We start from the raw sequence: 12,090 nt of genomic DNA on the forward strand, positions 1-12,090 counted from the left end.
TCGGGAATAAGGTGAAAAGGGAAGAGAGGATCATCCTGAAGGTCTAGCTAATTCAGTGGGAAAAAAAAGCCTTTGGGAAAATGCTCAGAGTTGTGCTTTTTAAGATTTAGATCTCATAGTATTATAATGAAGTGGTTTGAGGCAGGAGTCTTGTGGAGGTTCATGGCAAGAATCCAAGAAGAAGAAAATGAGGGTCTAGACTCAGGTGGCAGGAGGAGGAGTAAAAGAGTGGATGGATGGAGACTTTGCATGAGGCTGCCTGTGGGCTTTGGAGACTGAAGAGCTACGGGATGCAGAAGGGTAGGCAGTGATGCCTGGGACCGCCCACCTTTAGCAGGCAGAACATGGTACCACTTTTCACTCTTCTGTTCTCACCCTAATGAGTTTTTTCTTTAGGGCTTCACAGTCATTGGAAGAATAGTAAAAGATATAAATATCATTATTTACCACATTAAAAGAGTTTTCTGGAGCCAGCCAGTAGGTCTTCATGAAGTGAGACGCTGAGAAAACTGTTGGGTGTAGCGCAGACAAATGGCAGGCCTAGACGGGGGAGGAGCTGCCCTTTGCTAGTAGAGGGCCAGGGGGGACAAGTTCTTCCTCGGGATCAGCCATCTCTTTTTCTTTGGGAATTGCTAAAAAAGCACAGTGGAGACTGTTCTGTACCCTAAATAGAGTCAGAGTGAGTTTAGGGCATGCCACCCGCCACCCTTAGCCACCCAGGGATCCCATCTTCCCCCGTTTCCCGCTGGTCATCTTTGGCTGTGGGGAAATTCCTCCATAATTGCAGTTCTGAGCTCCTAATGCCGTAGTCCCTGCTGTGAGCACTGGTCTGCTGGGTGAGAGCTGTTGCTCCTCAAACCAGGTTATTAACTTGCCCAGGTCCCCTTTGTTTCCCCTTCTGGGAATTATTTCCCAGCCTCTTGGTGACACACCAGAGGCATCGAGTTGCCGAAGGACGTGGATAATCACTGGAGCCAGTCAGGCGAGAACTGGAATGCTGGCTCCCCCGCTTACCTGCTGTGTGACTTCTGCCAAGTCACCTAACCTCTCAGGGACTCTGTCAGGAGATGATTAAAAGGAAAGAATGTAAACCACCTAGCTCAGCGCCTGCAACTGCCCTGGGCACATGACATGGTAGGTTTTTTCTCCCAGAGATTTTGGGACTTTGTCCCTAACCCTGTTCTTTATTCACTTTGCTCTCTCCTGGATCTGAGTTTTTGGACATGAAGCATCCCCAGGGTCTACTGTAAGAAGTACTGGGTCATAAAATCAGCAAAATGTAAAGAGGCTTGGGAGGGTGCAGTTGCTGAAGCTGCAAGGCTTTACGGGGCTGCCGTGTTTATTATTCATTAACCCAGGAGCTAGGTAAACATGGGTAGATACATTCCTGAAGGCTCCACCTGATCTGTTTACTCTCCTAAGGAACGAAGTAATCAGAGTGGTGTGAGCCCCACCTCGCTCAGCATTATCACCGCCCCCGCCCGAATCCTAGCACTGTAGGCTTCTCCGGAGAGCAGGCCTGGATTTCAGGATAAGTCACGTGCACAGCCCATTTGGTCATTTCTCTGAACTGTAAGTAGTGTAGAAAGAAAGGATGCTTTTGGAAGTTAGGCTCCTTTAGATTTCCCAGGCTTATAAAGAGGCAGATCGTTGGGAAAAGGGAGTAAATGTTTTGGCTCATGTGGCTCAACACTGTTTTCTGTTGACAAGTAAAGGTAATCAGGTGCTCTGTGCTTTGCCACTTCCTCTGTCACCTTGTAAAATCCTCTTTTCATGAGCCCTAGTACAATAGACTGAACTCCACAAGGAAAGCCCATAGATAGCGGGACATCCAAAAGTAAGAGAGGAAAGCAGAAGAGTCCTGTGACACCCTTGGTCTGTTTACAGTGTTCATTTTTTGGTGGAATTGAGCTTCTTAAGGCTGATCTTTCAGATAACAGAGTCAGGTGACTACTTGCTGCCCTGGGGGGAAGGAGGCTATTGTTCCTTCTAGTCCTTAGGGTCCAATTTGATCTTATAAAAATGTGACCTTTTTTGTTTTGTTTTTTTGCGGTACACGGGCCTCTCACTGTTGTGGCCTCTCCCGTTGCGGAGCACAGGCTCCGGACGCGCAGGCTCAGCGGCCACGGCTCACGGGCCCAGCCGCTCCGCAGCACGTGGGATCTTCCCAGACCGGGGCACGAACCCGTGTCCCCTGCATCCGCAGGCGGACTTGCAACCACCGCGCCACCAGGGAAGCCCTAAAATGTGACCTTTTAAACACTGCATTACAGCTATGAGCATTATCAGTTGAATGTAATTAGTGAGTCTGGGGTGTAGAAAGCCCCTTGAGAGGGCTTGTACTAAGCCTGCACTAAGGTAGACTATAGGATGCTATCTGTTTTCAAGGAGGAAATGCCGAGAATGCAGTTTTTGACTAATGGGTTGACACACTGGTAGGTGGTGACAGAATTGTGAGATGCACACTCTGTTCTTGGAAGCTTTTGTACTTGGCCTATAAAACTAATGTGCTAGAAACAGCCAGTAGAAGGTAGCCTGTTTAGTTATGCCTTCCAAGAATTCACACATAAGGCATGTTGGTAAGAACTGACATTTTCTAGGGAAGTCACACTGGAGTCGGGGATTTAAGGGGTGAAGATGAGGTTGTGAGGTGAAGCATTTAAAGACATAGTGGTCAAGCTGGCTAGTCTAGAGCCCAGAGGATTTGCTGAGGAGGAATAGTTTTAAATAGAAGTGTTGAAAAGTCTTAACACCATCTTCTGCGGTCCCTCATTTTACATATGGTGGACCCCATGAGGTGAAAGGCCGTGAGGCTGATGGTGTAGAGTAAGCTGTTGTGAGCCTGGGTTGAGGGATGCCCTTGGAGGGCATGCATGCAGTTTAGAGCTTAGGTGCTAGGGTGCCTTGTGAGAAACAAAGTCGTGCACGGTGAGAGGGCTTTCTAGGGAGAATTTAGTTTAGGGGCATGAACCCTGTGTTAAACCTGTAGTGTTGCCTGAGAATCCAGCATGGTTGTCCTTGAAATTGAAGAAATAATTCTACACACTCACTCTTGGTTTCTGAGTCCTCTTTCACTTTCCCATTCCCTGCAACACACACACACACATCTTCAGTACACATTTCTGTGTTAATGCTTAGTTAGTAAGGGTCAAGGATTATCCGTTCCAGGGCTGTTTGCATTTTAACTGGGACAAAAACTTCAAGAGAAAATAATGCATCTAAAAAATAGAGTTTCAGATCTCTGTGACTTCAAGTTTTAGGAAGGGTAAAGGAGCCCTCCTTATGTCCCTAAAATCAGGGTGTCTAAGAAGAACAGATTGAAGTGGGAGGACTTGAAGTCTAAGGAGAGGATGTCCTCCGCCTGGAGCTGGATAGGTGCTCATGTTTGTTAATCAGTGAATGAAACTTTTTAGTGAATGAATGAATTGCTGAATAAGGCTCAGGAGGGCAGGGTGCTTACAGAAAGAAGAGAAAGGACAATGGAAATTAGACTCTTTCGAGGAGGAATTAACATGACTTGATGACTATGATCCTAAGACATGATGGGGAGAAAGCATTTAAAAAGAAATCACGCATGCAGAATCTCATTGCTTGGGAGAGTTCCCCTGATGGAACCAGGAAGCTGGAACAGTCCTATGTTTAATCATCGGGGCACGCAACTATCATTTTTAAGTCAATACAGTTGACCCTTGAATAACATGGGGGTTAATCCACTGATAATTTATCATCACCCCCACTCCCACCCCTTATCCAAGGTTCTTCCACATCCACGGATTCCACCAACCTTGGACTGTGTGGTACAGTAGTATTTACTATTGGAAAAGATCTGCGTGGATGTGAACCCGTGCCGCTCAAACCCGCTGTTATTCAAGGGTCAACTTTACTTGAAAACCTGCCTCCAGTTCCCCTGTTTACAAGTCACTCATACGAGTTGCAGCCCTGCTTCCTGCTTCTTCTCCCTAAAGTTCTCTGTCCAACTTTTCCTCCCATGTCTGAGTGTTTGGGAAAACGGGAGAAAAAGTGGGGCTCAGGATGAATTGCGTGCTCCTTTCTTACAAAAGGACCCAAGGACTTCTTATCCTTTTCTTACTCCACTCTTACTCGCACTTAAATTTGTCACTTTGAAATTTCTTTAGGAAAACATTTATCTTTTAAAAAAAAACATGCCTTTGTTTGGAAAGTTATGCTTACAGTGACTTTCACTTTTTGCCTCTCTTTTGCACGGAATATGCTGCCCTTGGTTATGGAGAGATAACAGGCTCTCCTTGTCTCCCGAAGGCATTCATTCCTCCTTGACAGACTGGTGTGCTCTGATCTGTGTAAACCTCCTGCCTGCTGCCCAGTGCTCTGTATTTATGAGGCACTTGGAAAACACCGCAAGCGGCAGAGAATGACCATGAATAGCAAACTTAATTTGGTCCAATATGTTTTGGCTTGCTTGACCTCACCAGAATAAAAATGTGCCTGTTTAAATTATTGTATTGAAGTTTAAAAAAAAATTCTAGAGGCATTTATCTCATTGGAAGAAACTTGGGATTGCTTTAGCAGAGGTTTAAGTCCATGTTTATGTCGGATAGACTAGAGAGATGTTTAATGTAGAGCTTCAATAGCAGATTGGGTCATTGTGAGTTATGAATTTTAAGAGTCTGAATTACTATTTTTCTCTTGCTATTTTTTTTTTTTCTCCTAGACGACTGGCTGGCAACGACCTTTCTTTTATCCACCCAAAGGCCTTGTCAGGGTTGAAAGAACTCAAAGTTCTGTAAGTAATGCAATTTTAGAGTTTCACAGCTGGCTGTGTATTTTCTTTCTGCGTAGTCAACATGCTCAGAGCTAGGTTAAGCACAGTTTCTTTTAGTTCAGGATTAAAAGATTTAAGGAGTGGCCAATGGGTAGTGTGGGAGGCTAGAGGCTGATTTAGGCAACCTTGGGTCTAGATAACAAAAGTTAACGTCGAAATAACAGGCGCTCTGACCTCTGGTGCATTACAGTTGAATGTTAGGCTTTTTGTGTGCCTAATGCATTGAATCAAAATCATATTTAAGCTTCACCGGTAAGGTTTTGTTTCTACTTCTTTTATAGCTATAAGAACTTTGCATGAACTGACCCTAAAGGGAAAAAGGCTTACAAGAGCTCCAGATGTAAAATCATTTTAGAGCTAAAGGGAATTGAGATGCCTGTCATTTACATAGCCTGCGAGAGATCAAGAAATAAATTCCTGGCAGTGGTCAGGAACTGGCAGATTGGGGAGCCGGTGAACTGACTGCCGGCCCCACCTTGCCACTGCCTCGCTGGGTGACCATCTGTAAGTCACTAGACCTCTCTGGTTCAGTGAGTTAGACGGGCCCTTTTCCATTCCATTCTGTGGTGATGATTCTTGTCAGGCAGTCATTTTATTAATATGACCAGGAAGGACAGTAGGCAAAAACTAGTAAAGACTTCATGTTCATTACTGATCTGTACCTCCATTCTCCAGGTCGGAGACTATTAGATAATTAAAGCTTTATTTCTGCCCTGGCCCTGCATTCACTGGGGACATGGCCACTGCCCCCTAAGAGCTCAGGGTCTGCTGTCCTCTTGATAAAATTGTCTTTCTCTAATGTGCACGTTTGTGGGCTGTGCTTTATTTCAATTTGAAAAGGCATTAGGGATTCTAGTGGGTTTGCTTGCTATACCTCCCAGTTAACTTGTTATACCTCCCAGTTAACACTAATGGTACCTTGGGTGATGAATATTAATTACGGTGCCTTAATTCCTGAGAATGAAACAATCCTGGATGACCCAGCAGGTCTGTGTTAGGAGATGGCTTGGGACAGTGGCCTAGGTTTCATTTCTGGCTTTACGACAAATGACTCTTGCTCTCTGGCAACTCTCTTATCTTGGGTGCTTTCCACCTCGACTCCTGATCCTTTTTTTGCTATTGGAAAGATGTTTTTGGAAAGAAATGGTTCTAAATTCTTCGAAGAAAAATGGTCATAATTGCTTCTTATTCACTAACCCAAAATTTCCTTCCAGAACTCTCCAGAACAACCAGTTGAAAACAGTACCCAGTGAAGCCATTCGAGGACTGAGCGCTCTGCAGTCTTTGTAAGTAACTTTTTGGTTTGCTGCATTCTTGAATCATTAGGAGAACACTCTGGCTACTAAATAGGTAAAGAACTGGAATCCTAGGGAAAGAAGACATGTATCCTCTCATCTGGGATAAAAATGGGGATGGCTAGTTGCTGTTACTGAAATGTCCATTGGAATATCCTGTCTCCAAGGCTGGGAGAAAGCTACAAGCTTGCATGTAGCAGGCGATTACACCCTCTTTGGAATCAGAGTTATGTGTGTACAGGAGTTCCAGAGTCTTGTGCCATGATGCTCAAGAAACAGCCACAGAGAGGTTTCTGTTTCAGGTGGTAATGATCATCAGAGCAAATTAGTTATGGACCCTCATCTGTGGATGTTGAGCAGTCATCAGGGATGGTGACTTAATCGCCTGTGCTGTCTTTTTCTCAGGTTTTTTTTTGAGGAAAGTTTGGTTTGATGTGGAATGTTCAAAATTTTAGCTCTTGAACAGCAAGGTCCTACTGTATAGCACAGGGAACTATGTTCAGTATCCTATAATAACTATAATGGAAAAGAATATGATATATACACACACACACACACACACACACACACACACACACACACATATGTAAAACTGAATCACTTTGTTGTACACCAGAAACTAACACAACATTGTAAATCAAGTATACTTAAATTACAAAAAAGATTTCAGCTCTTTGTTTTTACCATGTTTAGCCACTATTTTCAAAAGCTTTTTCACATAGCACTTCACTTTATTCTTGTTTGAATTCTTTCCCATATAAACGTATGTATGTATTAATATGTATATGAACCTGGAGAATGGGGGTCATTGCCTCCATGGTTTAGCTATGCATACCCCGCTTCCCCCTAGAGTGGGGGGATCAGGTAAGCAGCAGTAGTATCACAGGAACCATGCAAACCCACAGAAGATTCTAAAGAAACAACCATTTTTATGTTAAATAAACAGATATTTGTTCATGACTAGACTGCGTGTTGTGGACTAGTGTTGTCAGGGCTCCCCATCCCTGGGTTAGAAGATCCAGCTTCTCTGTCTTCAGGGGCTCGGTTTTAGAAAAGGTTGAGAAGCACTGAACTGAAGCATGTGGTTATTGTAATCTTTCGCCAAGATTAAGAGAAGCCCTTTGCATATTTATCTGTCAGAATGTTTACATTGCTCTCAAAAGAAGTTCAGATAAATTCAGATTAATTAGAATTCTGAAACAGGCCTGTCTGGTTTTGCATCCCCACTCTGCCACTTGTTAGCTGTTAGCTGGTTTGGGGCACGTTATTTAAAATTCTCTGTGCAGTAGTTTGCTTATTACCTACCATGTACTTTAATTCATGAAAAGCACTTTTAACGGTATCTGACATGTAGTAAGTGCTCAATAAACATTTGTAGAATCTATTAATATTAATAATGATGACCATTTTATCTGTTCTTTCTTTTGATTATTAGATTACCCAATTTGCCTAACTAGGTGAAGGAATCGTCTGAAAGTAATGAAAAAGTATTCTTTAAAACAAGCAATTTCATTAGTTTCTTATTCTACTACAGTGATGAACACAAATGTGCATTGCCTCAGTTCATGTCCTAACACTAAATACAGTGGGACTAGGGCCTAGTTTCTCAAAGTGTGGCACTTGGCCCGCCCTCAACAAAATCACTAGGGGGATATTGTTAGAATGCAGATTCTTAGGCCACATCCTAGGAGTCATGATACTCTCTCTTTAAAGGTAGAGTCCAAGAAGCTGTAGTTTAAAAAATTTCCCCAGATCATCCTCATGGATACAGAAGTTCTGAGAATCACTGAATGAAAAACTGTAATAGTTATCACACTTAGGTGTTTATAATTTTAATTATAAAATTAGGGTATAACCACATCACATATTTGTGTACTAACTGTCCCATAAATTTTTTTTTATTGCCCTTGGAAATAACTGTAAAGGTAAGCATTTGTAGAGATGCACATGAGCTAGAGAAGACGTAGGTGAAAGTGACTGACCGGCTTGTCCCTTCCAGTCGCTGATATAAAACCATTTATAACTGCACCAAAAGCACATCACTGGAAATTGTAAATTATGGATTACCTTTGATTTTACATTAGATAATCTGGTAGTTAATGGGCAGTAATATGAAAATATGAACTAATAAAGTATAGCATATGCTGTAAAGGTTAAACTTTAAAATGTATCTACTATCATAAAAAGGAGTATCTGGGGTATTGGCCATTTAAGTTGTGGTTTCAATATGTTTAATTTAAGGTAGATACTTGTTAAGCAGCTCATTTCACCAACTGCCGAGTTATGGAACATAAGGATTCATTATTTGCCATCACTAATTGAATGGGATTCCACAGAGACTATTTCAGGGAATAGATTGGAATGAGTTCCTTTAAAGAAAGGTGATTTTGCTGCCTCTGCACCATTTCTAACCTTGGACGGATGTACACAGAAGGAGCCATCTTAACCTCTCTTGGATCTGAAGTCATTAGATATTTTAAATAGTTCTCTTTTTCTTTTGCTTCTTCAGAATTTGTTTTCCTTCAAAACCTTCATACAGAATTGTTCTTATTTCCCAAGACTTAATGATCAAAATAGTCAATCATTTTGTCTTGTTGGAAGGCTGAAAAAGAGAAGGCTAAAATCTTTGAACATTAGAAAAATTACCAAGAAAATATACAAATAGATTTTTTTCTAACTTGTGGTCCATAAGTACTCTAAAGTACACATGGTATTTTTGATCATTTTAGATGGGAAAAAAAATTGAAAAAGAATAGATACATGTATATGTATAACTGGATCACTTTGCTGTACACCTGAAACTAACACAACAGTGTTAATCAACTCTACTCCCATATAAAATAAGAAGTTAAAAAAAAAAGTATTTTCACAAAAATCATAGGTATCTTCGTCTAAAATAATGTTTTAAACAAGCATGCTGTGCTCATCGCTCACTGAGTACAGTGCATTGTTTAAATTATCTCCCAGATTGGGATGGGAGGGAGGTAGGGGTGAGGAGAGAGTCAAACTACTTTTTTAATAAAGGCATTGGGATTTTTTTATATGTAGCAGAAATATAAGGAGCTATGCGCCAGGCCTGTTTTATTTAAGAAGGAAATGTTCATGGGTTTGTTAGCATAGTGGGTGCAGTGGTCAAGTTGGACACAATTGAAATTCTGTCCTGGTGTAAAACAGTGTTATCAACACTTGAGTCAGTTTGCAAATCTGATCTTCAGACCTGAATTACATGAAAGATTTCCTTGTGGTTTTGAAATAGTACTCAGACGGAGCAAAGTTCATTAGGGCTTGAAATTGATCAGAAGTGGTTTGATGCAAATGGGTGACGATGGCTGTAAAATCTGAAAGTGAATTGTATATATTAATAAAAAGCTAACCTAACAACCTTCCACGAAGCCAGGAAAATGGCTAAAGTGTTACCTGAGCAGGATATTAAAATGACATGTCAGAATTTGCTCCACTAGAATTTTTTTCTTTATAGTTGTTCACACTTATATTGACTATTAAAGGATTTCAAAGACTAAATTTCCTAGGTTTTCTGCCGTAACAGAATCTAAGTATTTTGAACTTGAAACTGGTAACAGAATATAATACTATAATGTCTACATTATTGGTACGTGAGGAGGAGAGAGAAAAAGGGCGAGCTTTTGATTACACAGAACAAGTGTTTATGATAACATAGACATTCATCAGTAAACAGCTGCATTTAAAATTGTTATTGTAATTTCACTTACGTCAAGAGAAAAAAGTACGTGAGTCTCAGTAAGAAATAAAACAGGCTTTTGAGAATAGGGAAAAGAAGCACATTTTAAAGACGAAAATAGTAAGGGAATTTAGTTAATACATTGTTAACTGTTTAACAACTCAAGTGCACTTAAATAAAGTAATAGTTATCTCTTGCCAAACGAAGTTGAAATGGTAAAATAACTTAAGCCACATAATCTCTTCACTGTGTGAGATATCTAATGCCATTTACTGCCCCTATTGAAAGAATCAGTTACAGTATTTTGTTTTTTGGTCTGTTAGTTAGGATGAATTTTAATAGTGTAGGTCATTGGTACAAAGCCACGCTTTCTAAGACCATTTCTCTGTGAAACATTGATCTCAGTGTAAGTGCAAACTCATTACATTTATGGGTGTGCCACCAACACCCACATGTGGATTGAGGTGTAAGTATTAACCATTTGAGTCACCACAAATCCTTTTTCTCATTAACTTTTTATTTAAGGGTTCCATTTTCCCAGATTTCTTCCTTTTGATCTCTTACGTATGGCTGACTTTACAATTTGGGGAAATTTTTAACAGAGGAAATTGTGTCTGTGCACTTTTTGTTGTATTATTATTTTGCATAGAAGGTAGTTTCATTACTATCTTAGCTCAGAACTCACCTGGTTATCTTGCTAAGTTAAGACCACCCCTTTTCTTTGGTGGGGTGTAGCACAGAATTCTGCAGGAGCCTAAATGGTGTATATAATACTGGACTTATGTTAAAAACGTCTAGAAGGGACTTCCCTGGTGGCACAGTGGTTAAAAGTCCGCCTGCCAACGCAGGGGACACGGGTTCGATCCCTGGTCCGGGAGGATCCCACATGCCGCAGAGCAGCTGAGCTCGTGCGCCACAACTACTGAGCCTGCGCTCTAGAGCCCGTGAGCCACAACTGCTGAGCCCACGTGCCACAACTACTGAAGGCCGTGCACCTAGAGCCCGGGCTCTGCAGCAAGAGAAACCACTGCAATGAGAAGCCTGTGCACCACAACGCAGAGTAGACCCTGCTCGCTGCAACTAGAGAAAGCCTGTGTGCAGCAATGAAGACCCAACACAACCAAGATAGATAGATAGATAGATAGATAAATAAATAAAGTCTAGACAACTTTTCTTATTATAGTTTTTTGCCACATCTTTTTTTCTTCCTGTTTTATTGAAATGATTGACATATAGTACTGTATAAGTTTAAGGTGTACAGCATAATTTTTTGACTTATGTACATCATGAAATAATTACCACAATAAATTTAGTGAAAATACATCATTTCATACAGATACTTAAAGAAATGGAAAAAAATATTTTTTTTCCTTTTGATGAGAGCTCAGGATTTATTCTCTTAACAGCATTTATATATAACATTCAGCAGTGTTAATTATATCTATCATGTTGTGCATTACATCCCTAGTACTTATTTACCTTATACTGGATGTACATCTTAATGAAACACATATAGAGAGGACTTAAAGTCAGTGGAGTGTTGTGTATATGTGTGGGGAGCACTGCTCATTATTTTCTACAGTGTGAATGAACATTATCCTCACTCTTATAACATGAGCAATTTAAACTTTTAAACTGTTGTGACACAGAGAAACTGGGGAGGGATTTCAATTTGTGCTTAAAATACAATCTAAATCCTCACCTGATCTAATGGGGCTCTGTGTCATTTGGTCCCCATTTGCATCCACATCTGTGTCTCCCTGGACCCTCCACTCTCTTCCTCCTGTGTTCTAGTCACTCAGACCTTCTGGGAGTTGCTGGGACCACACCCAGTTGGTTTCTGCTACTGAGTCTCTGCCCTCACTGTTTCCGTTGCCTCAAACACTCCTTGCCCAGCTTTCTTTGCCACCTGCTCTGGATCTCAGTTTAATGGCACCTTCTTAGAGATGCTTTTCCTGACCAATACATTGTAAGAAGCTACCCTCCCCCTCAGCCCCTGCTAATCCTGATCTCAGTACCCTGTTTATTTACTTCATAGCACTCTTTAAGCACTCTGCAGTCATTTTTCAGTCTGTTAGTTATATTGTGGGTCAGTCTCCTCATTACTGTCGTGTTCACCATTTTTACCTTTTGTGCCTAACAAGATTCTCAGTTTACACGTGTTGAATGAATTGCAGATAGATTAGCTACATGTAGAATTTAATTGCATGATTTAGTTACATTATATGGTTAATTGTATGATTATATTTCAGCTCCACATTATTTATAGAAAATGTCCAGATGTGTGAATGTGA

General features: G+C 41.1%; 1 protein-coding gene across 6 annotated transcripts in view; it reads left to right on the plus strand.

The window, feature by feature from the left end:
* LGR4 (leucine rich repeat containing G protein-coupled receptor 4) overlaps positions 1 to 12,090 on the plus strand; it is a 99,542-nt gene that overhangs the window by 64,696 nt on the left and 22,756 nt on the right. For all 6 annotated transcript variants that reach the window (XM_022583735.3, XM_089915027.1, XM_089915030.1 and 3 more), the window contains 2 exons: positions 4,691 to 4,762; positions 6,016 to 6,087. In XM_022583735.3, the coding sequence (XP_022439443.3) occupies positions 4,691 to 4,762; positions 6,016 to 6,087 (144 nt within the window). The remainder of the gene's footprint in view (positions 1 to 4,690; positions 4,763 to 6,015; positions 6,088 to 12,090) is intronic.

The sequence above is a fragment of the Delphinapterus leucas genome, chromosome 7 (assembly GCF_059928025.1).
Source record: "Delphinapterus leucas isolate spDelLeu-1000000601 "Yukka" chromosome 7, BTC_Dleu_Yukka2, whole genome shotgun sequence".
NCBI classification, from domain to species: Eukaryota; Metazoa; Chordata; class Mammalia; order Artiodactyla; family Monodontidae; genus Delphinapterus; species Delphinapterus leucas.